The 20,045-nt window shown below is 40.6% G+C and overlaps 1 protein-coding gene across 1 annotated transcript; it reads right to left on the bottom strand.

Moving 5' to 3' along the window:
- Positions 1 to 14,897: 14,897 nt before the first annotated feature.
- Positions 14,898 to 16,862, bottom strand: LOC148862185 (tyrosine decarboxylase-like). Its single transcript, XM_088983057.1, has one exon. The coding sequence runs from the start codon at positions 16,666 to 16,668 to the stop codon at positions 15,133 to 15,135; it is 1,536 nt and encodes a 511-aa protein (XP_088839183.1). The 5' UTR covers positions 16,669 to 16,862; the 3' UTR covers positions 14,898 to 15,132.
- Positions 16,863 to 20,045: the final 3,183 nt, after the last annotated feature.

Here is a 20,045-nt window from a genome sequence, read left to right as displayed (position 1 = left end):
TTAGTTCCATGTTTTTTCTTTTCCTTAATGACAATTTTCAAGGCCTATGCCCCTGCAAGGCTGCAACAAATTGGTAGCACTGCACTTCTAAAGAAATTTGATTTAAATGTAACGATGGATTGTAGTGTATTAAATCTCTTAAGTTCATTTAGTAGCATTACAGTGCTAAAGTTACAAAGACTTGGAACATTTTTACTTCTTGAGCTACCCTACGAGCACTACCAGAAAGAGTTTTACTTTTATACAAAAATATAACAGAAGAGAAGTTATAAGTTCATAATGCTATCTATTCGGTCCCAAAGAGACCGAGGAACAGCAGACAAATTGCCATTGCAAGCATCTATAAAAAAGTTTAGCATCAGAGATTGTAGTCACGGAGAGCCATTTCTGAGACTTGGCAGAATTAAGGGCCTCATAAACTGCAGCTCCTTCAGCTTAAAAAACTCGCCCCTCACTTCCTAAGCTCCCATCTGCAGCAGCAACCAAGGAATTTAGATTGTGAGAATAAGCACAAAAACCAGAAGGAGCAATCGAGTCCCCATCTAGACCCCTATCACATGATTAAGACTTCATTTGAAAATAAAGACAGGTGTAGTCTCCTTGGAATAACCACTTCATAATTATGCTCAATAGAGGAAGAAAGAGGAATACAAAACTTTTTAGAGACCTCAACACCCAGCTACAAGATGTTTCTATATTTGAAAAAACTTTCTCATTGCGAGATATCCACACAAAATACCAGGTCACAACAATCCATTCTATGAAAGCTTTAAAATCCGAGGCGGAGAACCCAACATTGGAAACAAATAAAAGAAAATCTTGAATATTTTGAAAAGACGGAGTCTGGAAATTAAAACCCCAAGGGCTAGCAAACATCAAGGCTCTAACAAAATCACCGGCTAGAAACAAATGGCAGTCTCCTGTCCTGAGTTACACAACGGGCAGATATCATCCTGGGAAATACCCAGTCGAAACAATTTAGTCTTTGTGACCACACAATTTCAGCAATCTCTACAAAAGTAACCTAAATCGTGGTGGGATTTTTAACTTCCACAATTTCTCCCCATTGTCTCCATTCCAGATTGTAAATAACCTTTTCTTCTTGCCTGTGAAAAATATGACTCCCTTCTATGGCCTTCACGTCCTCCGGTTGTAATTTGTAAATAACCTTTTTACTTGGGTATTTTTCCAATAAACAGCAGGGTGAGGGCCCACCGGACACCTAAATCCCCCTTCCTCCCTGATCCAAGCTTACAATCCAGGCATTCAAGTTTGATTCCTGAGTCACCTGAGCACCCACCTGTCGGAACAAGGAAATAAGTTGCTTGGCTATGTTTTTCCAAATTGGAGACGCATTTGTTTGAATTTTTCGAGGGAAAACTTCATTTTGCTTCAGATAAGAAATCTGGGTCCATAAGGAATTTTTCTCATGAATCTCCAGGCTAATTTACAGATAAAGAGCTTTGTTTAATATAACCATCTTTCTAAAACCCAAACCTCCCACTAATTTTGGAGCACATGGATGGTCCTACTTGGCCCATTTTAAATATCTCCTACCATTTCCTTCATTCCACCAAAAGGATCTTTGAAAATTTTCCCATTTCTGTGACAATTTTCAGTCATTCAATTTGCTTTCCAGTTATTCAGTTTGCTTTTCAGTCTTTCCAGGATAAATTCGAAAGTCTTTAGATCTACCCTCGTGCATTTTTGGCAATTTTAATTTCTAATAGTTTATTTTGTTCATTCTCCTGAGCAATTAATATTGACAGACGCAAATAGGTATGGGAAAAATAAGACCTCTAGAAGTTTCGAAATTCCCTTTGGAATTATCATCCAAGCCTTGTGCATCTACCTTCTATGCACATGACAAAACCATTTTAGTTTATTTTCTCTACTGTTATCACCTATTGCAGCTACTTCTAGCTTTCTTTTAATGACTTAATTTCTGATCATATCCCTTCTAGTCTTTTTTACTCATTCATCTCCACATATGCATCTCTACCACACTCATTTTTTGGACATGTTTCTTTGACTGCCCAACACTTACGAGATACAAAAAGTTTGTGTAGGAATGGACCAACATAATGTGCATAGGAGTTGTCTAGGCAGGGTAGGAGGCTGAGTTTAGAAGTGTGTTTTCAAAGTTTCTTAACTTAGTGGCAGAGTGATTCCCAATGGGGGTAAAGTTTTTCCCCCATCCTATCCTATTATCTTGTCTTGTGCAGTTATAATCCATTATCCATACTTATTTATCAAAGATTCACTTCAATTTCCCTCATTATCATTAGGTTCAATTCTATTTCAAGGCTGCACCTTACCATACATCACTTAACAGTACCGTGAGGATAACAAATTAATATACTTAAGAAAGGAAAAGGGTTTCTCTAAAAGGGTTACTTACAAAGTTGAAGGGCTTTTATCGATTGAAATTACCAGATACCGACAATACAAGGAAGTGCTTTTTTATTATTTGAGCTTGGATCGTGGCTGTGGGAAACAAAAATGAGCTTGGTAAGAGTTGCTTTTAACATAGCAACTTCCTTGTAACTAGAGAAAGCCATGAAAAGATCTTGCTGGTGCACAAGCTGTCACCTTGGTACCAAACTTATTTTACTGAATTAATATCTCAACTGAATTCTTGGTAAATTCAGTGGGGGCATGCATTAGATAGTCCTCAGACAGTCAGACTACTATATATGATTTACATATCACTGATAATAGCATCAAAACCTATGAAGATTTTCATTGACCCAATGGTGTTTTACACTATAAATTAATTCAACTGGATGAACTAACCAGTTCTAAAATCGAATCAACTTTGAATGACTAAACAAGGTACGGATTCCTTTGATAAAAATCCATTTATGTGATGCTTAAATGGTTAGTGCGTGGCATCTAATTAATAAGTTGTTTTTTGGTTCAAATTGGTCACCTACATTAGGTCTAAAAGTACATGGTTTAGCTTGTCGAACCCATTGTCTCAAATAAACGAGGTGCTACGTACCCACAGTATAAAAAATGGACCTTATTAATTGTTACAAACTATCAAACCATAAAATGAAAACCAAAGAGAAACATGATCATGCCACTTATTTCCAATACCTTTATATTATATAGGAATAGGATCCATTGAATTGTGATGCTGATACAGCTCAGTTTGGAAGGAGTATAAATAGAAATTTGTAGAGTGTAAAACTTTGCATGTATTTGTACTGTACATATTTGTATTTGTACTTTTTCCTACCTCTTATATCTGTGGACCTACAAAAAAAAATGAAAACATGCATGGAATATCTGAAGTTACAGTCGTATCAGTAGAGAGAGTCCTGTGGCAAGAAGGCCATGCATGGAAAAAAATGGCTCCTAGATACTTTGACCCTTTTGTTATTCTTGAAAGAATTGGTGCAGTGCTTTCCATGTGTCCTTATTTAAGAGATGCCTTCATCCTGTTGCTTAAGAGATGCCCTCGATCCCTGTTGGGGATAAAATATGTCCTCCATCCTCAATTCTCGATGGGGATGGGTTTCTTGCCATCTCTATGCTAACTGAATGGTTTGTTTAAAAATATCTCCTAAGAAGGTGCAATAAAGAGAAAGAACATCATCCCTAATCCCTTTCTTTACCTTTAATTCTCTTGTAAGGAGGTTGGGTTTCCCTAGAAGCAACCCTTGTTGGGCAATAACCCAACTAAGCATGTGTAGGAAAACCCTGATTAATTAGAGAACCTTTTCCTCTTCAGACCATGAGTTGTCTTTGAGTGTTGATTCTGATATATGTAATTGGGACACATGATACATACCCAACACAATTATGTCAGTTTGTTCTTTTTAGGTCTAAACAACTAATTGACGGCCTTGGTTTATTGGAATTATCATCTTAGTCCATGTTTGATTTGGCAGAAATGAAAAAATAAATAGAAAGTTGATGAAAACTTTATAAGGAATTGTATAAAACTTATTAACAACTACTTCCCTTCAACCAAATATAGCCTCAATTCTCATAATCGTCATTGTATTTCTTAAACCCAACCGGGATACTAATAGTTGATGGGTTACAAAATGTCAGGCTGACAGTGGGGAATCGTATTTTGGGTTTTGAATATTTGTGTTTTCTTACAAAATTTTTAAAGTTAATTGGGCGAATTTTCATTTCAACCAAAAACATTCATGCTGGGTACATGATGGTAGAAAGTGGGGCACTTGACCATGTCATGAAAGATTACATCTCATGCCCCATGAGTGCTAGAGGGCCGACTAGAGCTGTAAATCAAGCCATACCAGCATGACATGGGCTGGGCCCGACATGAAGGTATGGGTCATGTCAGGCCTGAGTTTTCAGGCCCATGGGCCGATATGGCACAACACGACAGTGTGGGCGGTGCTGGCATGGGCCCACCCAACATGACCCATATATATTATATATAATAATTATATAATTATAAATATATATATATATATGTTTTAATTTAATTTTATTATTTTATATATAAGCAATTGTATACATTAAAAATCATATAAAATAAAATTTTAAGATTTTTTTTATCAAAATTTTTATCTATTTTATTAATTTATTGTAAATTTTCATTAATTTTTTTATAATTTTGTTTTAAATATATCTTTCATGGCCTGACCCAAGGTTCAGCCCATGGCCCCAGCAGCCCGAGCCTGCTTGGGCAAATCTTTGCAATGGAATAGTTAGAGAATATTAATACAACCTGGATTATGAAAAATAATACATAAATCAAATGTTAAAAATACTATTGATTAGGGATGTTAATTGGTAATGCAACTTGGATTGGCCCAATTTGTCATTGTAGGCTCAGACCTTTGGGACGAATTCATTCAAATTTTGATAAAAGCCCAACCTATTAACATCCCTACTCCATTATTATTGTTTACGACAAGAAGAGGCAAGAATTCGTTCATTGCTCAATGTAATCTGAATACAAAGAGTGTTGAAGAAACTCATCAAGAACCCTCACCCAAGTAGTGACATGAGACAAAGCTAACAAAATGAGCGACAGAATTGGAGGATGGAGAGCAAAATTGAATAGAGCAATGAGGAATGTGAAGAAAGATGTGTCTAATTCACGGCAGGGGGGAGAAGAATTGGTCTCCAACAGTCAACAGAGAATCGAGAGTGAATGATAACTTTGGCATCACCTTGTACAAGAGCCTCATCAATTTGATTCCGTTTTCTGAAACTAACTAATGGGGTTCTTCTTTTTCCTCCTAATCACAGGAGGGTCGTAATTGATGATGTCACCCTAATTAGCGTGGCGTGGGTGAAGTCAGATTTCTCATTTTGGCCCACAAAATTTGTTTCTAATCTGAAAAAATATATATAAATATAGTTGAATGCGGTGGCTTGGATTTGTTTCTCATGTTTTATATACCTAATTCAACGAAAGCTCTATCATATCGTCTCTCTGCATATTTATTTTTTGTTTTGTGATGAATAATAAAGGCTGCAGCAGCTTTATTTGGGCACACCACGTTTCCATATAAAATGTAAAATATAGTCCAACCGGTAAGAACACCTCAGTCCCCTCACCCGCCTGACGCCTGTTGACCGGTGACATCTATATCTTCCCTGATCGATCGATCCTAGCTTTCTGCCTTTGAATAATTCAACCAGTGCTAGCTAGCTTTAACAATTGAGTGGGTTGTTGTACCTAGGTTGACTGGTTCAGTAAACGGCCGGCCGGAGGGGGTTGGTATATATACGTAGCTACATGACATAATCAAACAATAACCTAACAATTAAGCTTGCCGTTAGGATCTCATATATAGCATGGTTTTTAAAATCGAATCAGACCACACGGTCAGACCAGAAAAATCGGGAATCGGTTAAATGATTGATTTCATTTTACCCTACAACTGTTCTTTTGCCAAAAAAAAAAAAAACCATTGATTTGATAAAAAAACTATTGACCTGGGCGATCGAATCATTTGAATTTTCTAATGATTTAACCGTTTTTTATTTTTTATTTTTTAAATTTTTTGTCAATCTATTCAATTTAAACGATCGAAGCATTTGACCCAGAAATTACATGGGAACCCACGACTGTGAATGTGAGTTTAACAAATGACAAAACCATATTTATTTGTCATCTTCAAATATATACTAGCTACCTTATATGCTCTACAAAAGCTCAAAAGCTTCTCTCTCTCTCAAAAAGCTTAATTTTCATGTGTTGAATGAATTAAATATTAGTTAATACACACGCCACACGGTGGGGGTTGGTGAGAATTGAATTTTAGGCGGTGAACCTTTATAGCCGCTGCACAATCGTCACATCCGTCCACTCCACCTACCCAATCCACCTTTTTCCACATTTTCTCTTGTTTGTTATCCGGTGAATAAGGGTATATGCTAGGGTACATTCTTCTTCAACGTTCAACCTTGTGTATTGTTTGTGGTGCCAAATAATTTCATCTGTTTTGATATAAATGTATGAAGGGTGCAATGAAATTGAGTCTACTTTTGCTTTACATGCACTTTACTTTTATCTTATTTATTTGTGAGACGTAAAATAGAAAATAAAATGAATTAATATGCATTTATATATATATATATATATTAATATATATAAATAGAGATTCAAGAGGGTTATTTGTTTGGAGAATAAGGCCCCCTATATAATTTATATGAAAGAGAATTCAGACAGGAGGGTGGTGCAAATTTTTCATCAATTTTTGGGATGCAAATTGGCATTGCTAATGAGTGCACGCACATGAGGTAAAAAATACAAATTTTGTATCATATGAATGTGTGAAAATCATAACTACAAACAAATAAAAGCAAAACTGAACTAAGTGCAAAATTTGTATTCGATTCAGAGTTACATTGCAATCAAATGGAGCCTTAATTTGTACGTTCAAATTAAGTTAGTTGTAGTTCATTGCTAAGCATAGAACAAATTAAAGATCGCAAACCCTTGTGATGTAGCGCGTTCCAAGCACTTCTAGCTGACTGCTGATTGGCTCATTGTTGGTAATGAACGGCACCTGAGAAGATGAAAGGAAAGATTCACGGGGATTTACCCGGTGGAAATACTCCAATGCTTAAGTTAGTACTGTGTATGGGAAGTAAAGGGAAAAACGAAGGCTAAGAGTGGAGGTCACGTTTTTTTCCTATACTCGAGAGATTGGAGGTCTCAAGAAGCGGTTTCTCCTCTGCCCTGAGGGCTTTTATAGGGGCGCTCTTTGTGAGATCGGGCATAACCGCCACTGGGCCCCCTGCCACAGCCGTTACCCGCCAGGGCTGCGTAGGTGGCCGTTGTGACGTACTCCTTACCCGGGTGAGTGACACGTCCCCAAAGTGATAGGCACGCCTCCGTCTATTGAGAGACGTGGGCGCAGACTGTCGAAAGGACAGGGACTGCGCTGTCAGTAAGGGATATGGCACAGTTTGATTGGTACGGCCTATCAGATAGAAGCTTCCTGTGGAATGCTCGTGCGGCCCACTCGAGAGCTACTTTGCAGCAAGCTCGGAATACTTTAGGAGTACACTTAGTAGAATTAGTCCTCGGGATGACTTGTCTGCTTGGGAGCTCGGGCGAGCTGGTTTTCTTAGCTTGTGAGCTGAAGTTGCCTCGGAATATCCCTTTGGGGGTAGCTTGGGGAACCCAGAGCTTGCGTCGTGGCGAGTTCCTCCTTTTGCGCGATATGATGTGGTGAGCTGCTTTATGGGCCCGTTACTTAGTTGTACTGGGCCGCAATGCTGAGCTGTCGCTTACATCGGGTCAGTGTCCACGTGCCTCGGTTTCATAGATTAGGTCAAATCATCCTTCATCAATTTCCCCCCACTCCTCGTGCTAAGAGTATCGCCTTAGCGCGGGGAGTTTATGAAGCGCGATGGACTGATTTGACTGAAATTCAAACTTGATTGACTACCCCCATTAAATGCATTTGCGGGGATCAAGAGATCTTCTGACTTCCCTGACTTTTTGGATTTCGAAACGTGCTGAGGTGGCCTTTAATTTCGAACGTCGTGTGGCTGCGACTACCTTAATTGTGGAAGATGTGCCGCCAATCGCCTTCGGTTTTCAGAAGGCGTGCGGTTAGGATGTCTGTGGACCGTTGGATCTGCTTTGATCCGGGCCGTCAATTTGAAAGGATGGGGGCTATAAATAGGGCCCCCCCCTCGGGCCCTATCTTCTTCCATGTCATCTTTTGGATTCTGAGGTCGCATACTTTGCCTAACCTACTCAAGTTCCTCAGTCTGCTCCGTTTCGTCTACACTGGTGAGTCCCAATCGCCGTCAGCCATGTCTGGGTACCCACGCCATACATATCACAGGGGCGATAGCCAGGATGATGATGCTCCCTCGAGCTCGAGAGGAGCCTGGGAGCATATCCCAGAGGCTCGGGAAGCCTCTGGCGACATGGCGTCTACTTCTAGGGGGAGGGAGCCTGATACCTTTGGCCCTTCCTTAATGACAGCGGAGAGACTCAGGTCTCTGATCCGCTACTTTCGCCTCCCTAGGGACTTGGTTTATAGCCTCCCTACTGGCAACTTCCCCTGGAAGCATGGTCCCAATGATATAGTGATCTTTCAAAAACAACTCGAGGCTGGCTTGCGTCTCCCCCTGCACCCCTTGATAGTGGAGGTGCTGAATCATTTCAATGTCACTATTGACTAGCTTCATCCCAACGCTGTTCGGAACATGGTTGGGACTATATCCCTGTGTCACGAGTACTACCTTCCTTTGAACCTTGATATTTTTGCCTCTATACTTTGTATAAAGAATGCTGCTCCTGGGGTTCCTCCGGAGAGGCACTTTTATTACCTCTCCCCCCGTCGCGGCTATAAGCTCTTATACGAGCTATCGAATAAGATTCCCGCCTGGAAGCGAGACTACTTTGTGGTCCGTAACCCCGAGGGGTGGCCCTTTCCCACTGCTTGGAGGGGCGCTATCTAGGACCCTGAGGCCGAGCTGGACCCTGAGACTCAAAAAATGATGTTGTCCTGGGCGTCAATAGGCTTCCATTGCTCGGACTACTTAGCCGAGGAGAAGCTCGTGTAGGCAGGCTTGAGCCTGGGTAGGTCGGTCTTTTAGGTCGCGTAGTGCCTTGTGACTATTGTGTACACATGCATTTTGTCTATTGTTGGACTAATACTTTGTGGTCTTGTGGCAGCCATCATGTCTAGTGCTGATTCGCGCCGCCTTCTCTCGGGCAGCCAGAGACGCCAGGTGAAGAGGACGCGCCCCGACCGAACCCCATCTTCGGGAAGCACTGAGTTCAGGTTTGTCGAGTTGGTCCTGACCTCTCCTTCGCCCGAGGTTCCGATGCCCCCTCCCGAGGGGACTAGTGGGACTAACCTTGGGGGAAGCGAGCTCCCTCAGCTAGGGGAGGTACCCTTTAACCCCCTTCAGCCTCGTCCTTACCCCGATTGCCAGTGGGAAACTGGGAAGGGGTAAATGATTATCTGGTAGCTCGCCGGAGGAGTCGGAAGGCAATCAACAATGATGAAATCGCTTAGTGGGGAAACATGGAGCCCGAGGATCTCTCCGCGTTCGCCTCTGCTCACTGCATGGTGGTAAGTGACCTTTTTCCCTCTTCCTCTCTTGTTTTACCCTATTTCGCTGTCTTCTGATCTTTCTTTTTCACCGATAGGTAAATTCTGCCATCCATGCCATGGCTCTCCAGACGCGCATCCATCGCGTCGATGCCCTCGACCAGCGTGCTGCCAACCAGAAGCTCCAGGTCGAGCTCGACCGGATCCGGGGCGAGCTCCATCACACCCGCAAGGGGAACGAGTCTCAGGAGTTGCTCGTCCACGACCAGGAGGGTCAAATCGCTCGGCTTACTGAAGAGAGCGCACGCTATAGGGAGGAATCGTCGAGGATGGCGGGGGAGAGGGAGCTTCTCAGGCAGCAGGTGTGGGACTTGGAGTCCACTCTTCTGAATCGAACCAGAAACTTTGATCAGATGGTGGAGGCTGAGCGAGAGAAAGTGGTCTGGGATTTTAAAGACTCCCAGGAATTTCATGACCTCCAGGTGGAGTATGGTTCGGGTTCGTACTGCTCAGGGTTTAAGCTCTGCCAGTGGCTGGTTCGGAAGAAGTTCTTCTGGCTCAACCTCAACGGCATTACTATGAAGGGTCTGTCTTCTGAGACAACGGACCAAGCGGATGAAGAGGAGCCTGATTCTCCGGAGGATGAGGAGACGGGTCCTTGAGGTGGCATTTCTCTGGGCTTCTGTGGCTTCCGGGTGCTGTAAACCCGGTCTTTCACAAGTTTTCGATTGGGCGGTTGTGCCCTATGATGATCAAACCTTTCCCGAGCTGTTTAGTTTGATTACTACACTTGTTATTTTCTTTATTTTTTATTTTTTATTTTTTTTCAACAATGAAAGTTTCTTCCTTCTTCTGAGTATGATGAACTCCCTTTATTTTTACTAAAGCAATCTCATCATTTGAGCTGTTAAAGTTACATACTTGAAGTAGGGCTCTTCGGTAGGCTTTATCTCGATTTGTCGCGTTTAAGGCCCGTGGTATACTGCGGAGTGATTACAACATATGTCCGAGCTAAGCATTGGTTGGCTATTCCTCAGTTCGACCAACGTATCAGGATGAGCTATGCTTCGCAGGGTTTAAACCCGAGTTGCTTACGCTTTTGATATTTCATACCTTGCTTTCGCCACTGAAGTGTCTTTTTTCACGCCGAGGTCTTTGTTAGCTCAATGTTTTGGCCCTTGGGCTGAAGGAGTGGCTCGTGGCCCACTCACGGAGTTTGCCCATGCCATAGAGGCGGCTAGGTCCTATTGTGCCGAGGTCATATTAGCCCAGTATTCTGGCCCTTAGGCTTTGGGAGGGACCCGTAGTCTGCTCATTGATTTCTCCGTAGTCCGCTCCTTGATTTCTCCCAAGCCAAAGTGGTAGCCGGGGTCTTCTTGTGCCGAGGTCATGTTAGCTCAGTCTTTTGGCCCTTAGGCTTTGGAAGGGACCCGTAGTCCGCTTGATTTTTATAGATAATATTGCCTCAGGTTGACAATATTCCATGCTCAAGGTACTTGTTTCCCTTCGAGGGTCTCGAGCTCATATGTTCCTTCCCCAAGCACTCGTTTCACTCAGTAAGGACCTTCCTAGTTGGACCCGAGCTTGCCAGCACTGGGCTCAGGCACCATAACTTTATGAAGGGCCAGGTCGCCAACACGGAGGTTTCGCCTCTTGACCTTGGCGTTATAGTACCGAGCTACTCTTTGCTGGTAGGCTGCGGTCCTAATGTACGCGAGGTCCCTTACTTCGTTGAGTAGGTCGAGGTTGGTACGTAGCTCATCTTCGTTTGTTTGATCACTGTATGATTCTAGGCACAACGTAGGTACTTCGATCTCTACGGAAATCACTGCTTTAGTGCCGTAGGTGAGATTGAAGGGTGTTTCTCCCGTGGCAGTCTTCTCCGTGGTTCAGTAGGCCCATAGGACACTGGGTAGTTCATCTGCCCACAATCCTTTAGCTCGGTCCAGCCGTGCCTTTAGTCCGCGGAGGATGGCTTTGTTCGTGACTTCTGCCTGACCGTTTGCTTGAGGGTGCGCGACTGAAGTAAAGTTCTGTTGGATCCCCATGTCTCGGCACTAGTCTTGAAATTTGATGTCCTCGAATTGTTTGCCATTGTCGAAAATCAATACCCGAGGTAGTCCGAAGCGGCATACGATGTTCTTCCAAAAGAAGTTTTGGACATTTCGGGCTGTGATCGTCACGAGAGGCTCGACTTCTACCCACTTGGTAAAATAGTCCACCGCCACTACTAAGGACTTTCTTCCACCCGTTGTTGGCGAGAATGGCCCGAGTAGATCGATGCCCCACTATGCAAAGGGCCACGGGCTAGTGAGATACTTGAGGTCGGTAGCGGGTTGGTGGTAAATATTGGCATGTTTCTGACATTTGTCACATTTTCTAATGAGTTCAATGGCGTCTGCCTTCATCGTTGGCCAATAATGCCCTTGCCGAAGCGCTTTTTTGGCAAGGGCCCTGCCCCCCAAGTGTCTGCCACACAGACCCTCATGAGTGTCGCGGAGTACGAGCTCGGCTTCGGTAGGTCGCAAGCAACGCAGGTAGGGGAGCGTGTAGGATCTCTTGTATAGCCGCTCGTTTATCATAACGTATTTAGTTGCTTGGCGTTGCACTCTTCTGGCTGCATTGTGATCTGCAGGGAGGGTCTCGTGTAACAAGAAGCTCATGAGTGGGTCATAACCGCCACTGCAGGGAGGGTCTCGTGTAACAAGGCTAAGAGTGGAGGTCGCGCTTTTTTCCTATACTCGAGAGACTGGAGGTCTCAAGAAGCGGTTTCTCCTCTGCCCTGAGGGCTTTTATAGGGGCGCTCTTTGTGAGATCGGGCATAACCGCCACTGGGCCCCCTGCCATAGCCGTTACCTGCCAGGGCTGCGCAAGTGGCCGTTGTGACGTACTCCTTACCCGGGCGAGTGACACGTCCCCAAAGTGACAGGCACGCCTCCGCCTACTGAGAGACGTGGGCGCAGATTATCGAAAGGACAGGGACTGTGCCGTCAGTAAGGGATATGGCGCAGTTTGATTGGTACGGCCTATCAGATAGAAGCTTCCTGTGGAATGCTCGTGCGGCCCACTCGAGAACTACTTTGCAGCGAGCTCGGAATACTTCAAGAGTACGCTTAGTAGAATTAGTCCTCGGGATGACTTGTCTGCTTGTGAGCTCGGGTGAGCTGGTTTTCTTAGCTTGCGAGCTGAAGTTGCCTCGGAATATCCCTTTGGGGGTAGCTTGGGGAACTCAGAGCTTGCGTCGTGGCAAGTTCCTCCTTTTGCGCGATATGATGTGGCGAGCTGCTTTATGGGCCCGTTACTTAGCTGTACTGGGCCGTAATGCTAAGCTGTCGCTTACATCGGGTCAGTGTCCACGTGCCTCTGTTTCATAGATCGGGTCAAATCATCCTTCATCACCTTGTATTGGCTAAGATCTACCACTAAAGAATATTGCTAAATCTATAATACCTCTAATCAATAAAGGAAAATAACATATTGCAGTGACGTATAAATAAGACAGGAGAAATTAAGCCGCATATTGAGATCAATTTGTTTGCAGTGCAAATTCATTTCCTTTGGTGTAAATCCATGAGAGTGCAAATAGGTCGATTGTAAATTTCGGTCTTCAGGTTTGACCTTGTCTTATTTATTTGTAAAAAATAAAATGGTGTGTGTCACATCTAATATGTAATAGAATGGAATGTAGGAAGAGGGTTATTTGTTTGAAAATGAGTTAGGAAGCAAGATGACATGGTCATCACTTTATATAAAAGAAAATTAGAGGAACAGGTAAGAGTGCAAATCATAAATTAAAAAAAACAGATGTAAAATCGAATTGAATGCAAAATTTGTATCTGATTCAGATTTGCACTGAAACAAACATAATTTAAACAGCCATATACTCTATGTATCAATACAAAACTATATTTTATTAGCTTTTGTGACTTTGAGTACTTAATGCTTACATTGTCCAGCATACATTATGTGCATATTATATGTTTATAATTAAGGGAATTATATTTATCTGCCCATTTATAACTGCACTTGATGGCTGTGATAGAAGTTTCACCAACAATATCAGAAATATCGAGTGTATATAACCTCACAACCACTCCAATCTCTCACCTTATTAATGGCCAATAACAAGCATTAAGATATGAAAGCTTAAGTAAAAATTTTATGGATGGCTAACGATAAGCAAGGAAGGACGAAAGACATGGAAGCCAAATCAGATATTGTATGTTTGGGATCGAATCTAGTAGGCACAACATATAAGTAAGTACATTAAACGAGCATTTAATAAGTATTTTGACGACTTTCAAAAGTGGGTTTTAATCTTTTCCAAGGATGCATGGATTGAGAGTATTTTAAGAGGACGAACTAGGACGCGAGTAGAGGCTATTAATGTAATTTCATAACTAGTTGGTGCGTCCAAATAATCAAAGTAAATTCTGTTTATACGCCATATTTGGATTCTGCCGATTGAATACAATCAAGTGTTAAAAAAATTTTCAAGTACTCATTAAAAGCACTTACAACAACATTGTGCTTACTTTATCTGAACTGTGTCTAAAATGGATTAAGAAGTGGGGGGATAAATGTAAATGGGCTCATATATAGGAGGGCAACCATTGGAGGGGGGCAGGGGGAATTTACATGAAAAATTGTAGTAATAGTAGTGGATTTTTGGACCATAAGGGGTCATGGCTCCCCTGAGTCCTCTGACTCCGCCCCTCTTGGTCTAACTTGACCATGGGAGTCTTTACCACATCTTTGGGACTCTAACGCCCTTTAACTATTTGTAGGCGATACCATCAACCTCATCACCTTGGAAGTCACAAAACTGCCCTCATCTCTGGATTAGACAGCATCACGCTCCAGTATTAATTTACTATTGCTTTGTTCTAATCCGCCATTTTACTTCCAAAAGTAGACAAAACATCCATAATAAAAGTCAGGAAGAAAGAAACTGATAGGAAGGAACGAGCGTCACATTTTATTAAGTTGAAAATTTCTCTGGTCTAGTTGAGGCCCAATTAGGTAACAGCCTGTAACCCACTCTTTAAGGACCGAAGATGGAGGAATGTTGTACGTTGACACTTGAAACAGTCTAATTAATCATCTTCCTATTGACCAAGTTTGCATATGGATATATCAAAATGTTGCAGCAATTCTAACTAATCCATTAAACTAATCATGTAATGACATGATCACTCCTCAAATTGGACTTCATCAAAACATTGAGTTTGTTTCTGTTGGAAGAAACTAAATGGAAACTATATGCACCATTTACAGAAGATTAATTACGAGTTTTAATTCTCTCCCAGGTGCAGAATCTCTATGTCTTCGTTTCTTTTTTATTCAGAATGAAGTAATTGATAAAGAGAGCGTATTAAAAATCGTTGTTGTAGAAATAATTCAATGTAGATGATTTAATAGATACAAAAAAAAAAAAAAAATTAAGAAAAAAATTACAGATGATGATGAGTACGTACAAAATTAATGAACCCATGTAATTAACTTCTTTTATTTTTTTTATGGGTCTTACTCTTTATTTTCGCAAGTTTGAATTAAACCCTCAAATCCACCAATATGGAGTGGTAGTCGTAGTAGGTTGCCACCTTAATCAACACGCTTTGAGAATGGCCTCTGCATGTTCTTGCACTACCTTCCATGCCAAGTTCACATGGCGGTCCTCTGTAAGGCTTGCACCAACAGCGAACCTGATCATGTATACACCCCCAACCACCGCATGCGTCATGTATATGCGTCCAGTCGAGTTGATCGACTCCAGCAACTTACGGTTGATCTCGTTTGCACGTTCCAACTCCGACGATTGCCTGAGCGTCTCATCCTCATGATCCTTCACCGGCGGAGGTAGCAGCCGGAAGCATACCATCGCGAAATTCCTCGGCACCACAATCTCAAACCTCTTGTCCATGGTTACCTTCTCTTCGAAGTGCTTAGCCATTTTCACGTGGGTCCGAAGGAAATTTCTTAGGTTGGCCACACCATAGCTCCGAAGCACCATCCAGAGCTTCATGGCTCGGAATCGACGACTGAGGGCTATTTGCCAGTCTTTGTAGTCTATCACTTGCTTTGATTCAGTAGCTTTGTTCCTCAAATACTCAGGACTGGTTGAAAGGGCCTTAACAAGGGCACTAGGGACCTTGACCCAAAGGCAGCAGCAATCCAGAGTGGTGAAGAACCACTTGTGTGCATTGAAACTGAACGAGTCTGCATCCTCTACCCCATCGATGAAGTGTCTGAACTCAGGACATATGCATGCACTTCCAGCGTATGCTGCGTCGATGTGAACCCAAACTCCATACTCTTTGGCCACTGCGCATAGAGGAGCAATTGGGTCGACGGCTGTGGACGATGTAGTACCGACAGTAGCACAGAGGAATAATGGGATGAGCCCAGCTTCTATATCTGCTTGGATTGCAGACCGAAGAGACTCGGGGGCCAGCCCGAATGAGGTGGCCTTACTCGTTGCAACGGGACGGAAGTTGTTTGGAAAGATCCCTGCAATCTGGGCAGCTTTCTGGAGTGCACAGTGGGTCTGATCTGATCCATAAACCACCAACTTCCCTATGTTCTCCCTACCAATTCTATTCAACATCCGATCTCTGGCTGCCGTGAGCGTGCATAGGATGGCTTCACAGGTAGTCCCTTGTAGCACACCACCACCATTTCCAGAGAAGAGGAAAGACGTGGGGAGCTTGAGCATCTTGCCAAGCCAATCCATGACTATGCTCTCCAGTTCTGTGGCAGCCGGAGACGACATCCAGTTGAACCCAACGACATTAAATCCAGTGCTAAGCATTTCGCCGAGAAAACCAGCGACGCTACCGCTGGAAGGGAAGTAAGCGTAGTAGTTAGGACTCTGCCAGTGTGTTAATCCAGGGATGATTTCTTTCTGAACATCCTGCATAATGGTTTCGATTGGTTCAGGGTTATATGGAGCCGTGTCGGGGAGGCGTTTGCGAAGGTAACCGGGTTCCACCTGGCTACGAACTGGATATTTCTCGATGTCTCGATAGTAATCAGCCAGGAAGTCGATGATCATGTGGCCTTGCCTCCTGAACTCCTCCGGGTCTAGGGGGTTGAGAGCACACACCGAGTTGTTCTCAAGAACGTCGGTGTGTAGGCTACCCATTTGGCTGGAAGATCGATGGATGGATGGAAATCAACTGATGGAATGAAGATGATGAAATTAATGGGTTCAGACTTCAGAGGTTTGGTGATATTTCGATCGACGAGGTCGAGAGTTTTAAGAAAAACTCTCGAGAGACCTAAACAGCTGAAGATTCGATGGAGGAGGAGAAGGTATTTGTGTTTGTTACTACTAGTTTTGTTTGACGAGGAATAACTAGAGAGATAGAAGAAGGGTTTATATAGGGGAAGAACGAAGAAGAGGTGCGAGGGTGCAGAGGAGAGGCCGAGTCTTGGAGGTTGGGTGGAATGGGCGGGCCCCGTTGTTTGGAGCTTGACCAAATTCACCACTTTGAGGAATGACCGAATGAAAAGTTGGTTGGTGGGAGCTTTGAGATCCTTTTATTTGACTTTTACTCGGTTTCTTTTAGTCAAATAATCGGAGCTACATCGGTATTAGTATTTAGTATTAGTATTTAGTGGGAGACACTCCCATATATTATTATTTAATAGAGAGGAAGAGGAAGGTTGGCAGAAGAAGCTTAACATTGCAATGACCAATCAGAACCATTCATCATGAGATGAGGAATCCTCATCAATGCGAACCATTAGATGGGTATCACTGCAATTTCGAAATTTCTAATAAAAAATTGGACAGCACAGATTGATGTAACATCATGTGGTGTCACACTGACGTATTCATTTATGATCGGTTGGGCACACACATCAAACCAAGTCAAATATTCACGATAAAATGTCAGGCCCATTTTCGATCGATCGGTCCACGAATGGTTTATTCAATTATTCTAATCAGCATTCAGCAGCTGCAAATGAATGGCCAAGTCTATGGTTCGGAGCGGTGTACCAATATGGACCCTGCGTTGCAACGAGTCAGCTAGTAAAATCTATACTAGTGGACCGTGGACGTGTTCATGTTATCTTCTTCTTCGTTGAAGAAAAACAATAAATTAAGAAAGTTCGTGGATCCACCAATTTATTTTAGGGTAAATTCCTGAAACCTCCCCTGTATTTTCTGACAGTTGTGTTTCAGGAACTCAACTTTCTAACATTAATTGTTGCCCGCCGTTGTCATTAATTCAACATTGGAATGTTAATTAATGAAAAAAGTATGTGGTTTTAGATACACCAATAAAAAAAATGTGAAACTTTTTTTTTGGCCGTAATTACCTTCTATTTATTTATTTAGGAAATGTTATAAAAGTTATTTTATTATAGTTTTAATGGGTATTATAATAGTCATATTTGTATATTTAATCTATCTCTAATTATTGTAGGGGTTGAAGGTGTAATTTAAATTATTATTTTCTACATCATTTAACTCCCTCTCACTAAGTCTTATACTTAATGTATTAAATCCCATTTTCTCTAATTAAATCTTATATTTTTAAGTTATTTTTCACTAATAAATGTTACTAATTAGATATGTGTCAATATTTTTAACAATATAAACCCATATATTTTAAAACTGACTCAAAAACAAAATAAATTTTTATCCAAGTAGTGGCTAAGCAATTCAATTATCTGAATTAAATTGATCAACCTATGAAATCATAATTAGGTAATAAAATTTTTAAAATAGAAATAAATATAAAAATTTACAAAAAAAAATATAGAAAAAAGTAGTCGCTTTTGTGATATTTTTATTAATCAAATTAAAAAAATAAGTGTAATAAACAAGAATTATTTTTATTGATAAAGAAAATGAAATGCATAATTTAGAACTAACAAAAAATGAAATATAAAAAATAATAATAAATAGTTCAAATTTTGGGTTAAATGTATTAACCTTTAATGTCATAAATAAATAATAAAATTTAATAAAATATAAAAGTACAAAAACAGAAAATATAAATTTTGCAAAAAAAAAAAAAGCATTCAGGCACATGTATAATATCATGTATTTATTATATTAAACAAAAAGTAAGTGTAACATATCAGAATTATTTTTACACACAAAATACAAAAAAGAAATTATAGAAAAAATTGAATACATCTATAATTCTATATTTACACTATTATTAAAACTATGAATAATGTTTTGGAACTTTTTTTTGACTAAAAAGAAATGGAACTACTTTGGTTTCTAATTTCCCATTTTCGGGTCAACGATTCAACTAACCACTTTGAGCAAATCAAACCGATAAGATGTAAAATATAATGCAACTTTTTATTTTGACTGTTAGATTAGGATGAAGTTAAAAGTACACCTCATATATACATTATTATGAGAGGGGGTGTTAGAGTTTGAAAAGGGGCGATTGGTTAAAGCTAAAAAGTGAGAAAAAAGAAAGGGAAGAAGAAGAAGAAGAAGAAGAAGAAGAAGAAGGAGCATCGCCGAAGGTGGTTGTCACCATGTTCACCAATCATTGTTGTATTTTGCCCTGAACAAAAGAAAGAAAGAAAGAAAGAAAGAACTGCCATTGGCGGCTATCTCCATGTTCATCATCACCATCGTTACAATACCAATTGCCCTCTTCTTACATCTCTCTCACCTCGCAGATTGTTTTCTTCATTAGTGAACTTTAGATTTTAATATAAGATCGGTGTTTAATCTCCCATTTCTTGAATCATTTTTTTTATTGAAGTTGCACTTTTTTATGTTACAACTTAAAAAGAATCATAAAAATGAGAAAACACAAAAATAAAATGGAAAAACTAAAAAACCTAACTGATTTAAGCTATTGAGAATAATCAAACAAGTTTATGAGATATGAAAGTTTCTTTTTTCATTTTTCAGTTTATTTATTTTTATTTTAAAATGAATAAAAATTTTGGAAATAGTTTGAAAGAAACCTAAGAACATTAATTGGGTCAAACATTTTAACGGTTAAACTGTTTGGGTCAGTAGTTCTTTAATCATTTCAACTTTTTTTTTTTTTTTTTTTTTTTTTTTTTATAAAATAGCGGTTTAGGGCCAAAATGGAATTGGTGACTTAATTGGTTCCTAGTCCAAATTGTTTGATCGTTCGATAAATGTGACTATGTGACTAAAATACTCATTTTTTACTCTAGTCCCTATTTAATTGTAAAGTTTGTAAATTGAACTACTACTTTTCACCTCATCCAATTCCCTCTATTTTAATCTTACATCTTTTGATAAATAAACAAAAGAAAAAAGATACACTAAAAAGATAAAACAATACAAAAAGAAGAGTTTAGCCAAGTAGGTAGGCATGTTAATGATACTTGAAACTTCACAATTTGATTTGATTATAACATATTTGGGTGAGGTGTTTATATAATCGGATTTTAATTTTACAATCTACATCTGATTAATAATAAAAAACAAAAAAGTAACAACATAAAATAAAAAAAAATACATAAAGGTTAGAGAAAATTTTGGATATATTATTACTACAA

This window comes from Nelumbo lutea, chromosome 4, assembly GCF_056320005.1.
Source record: "Nelumbo lutea isolate HS-2025 chromosome 4, American lotus-T2T, whole genome shotgun sequence".
In the NCBI taxonomy this organism is placed as follows: domain Eukaryota; kingdom Viridiplantae; phylum Streptophyta; class Magnoliopsida; order Proteales; family Nelumbonaceae; genus Nelumbo; species Nelumbo lutea.
The sequence above is the reverse complement of the archived record's forward strand: the minus strand, read 5'-3'. Positions and strand labels throughout refer to the sequence as shown.

What these genes read in the sequence shown, in the direction of transcription:
- LOC148862185 (XM_088983057.1), bottom strand. Translation starts at nt 16,668, where the DNA reads ATGGGTAGCCTACACACCGACGTTCTTGAGAACAACTCGGTGTGTGCT.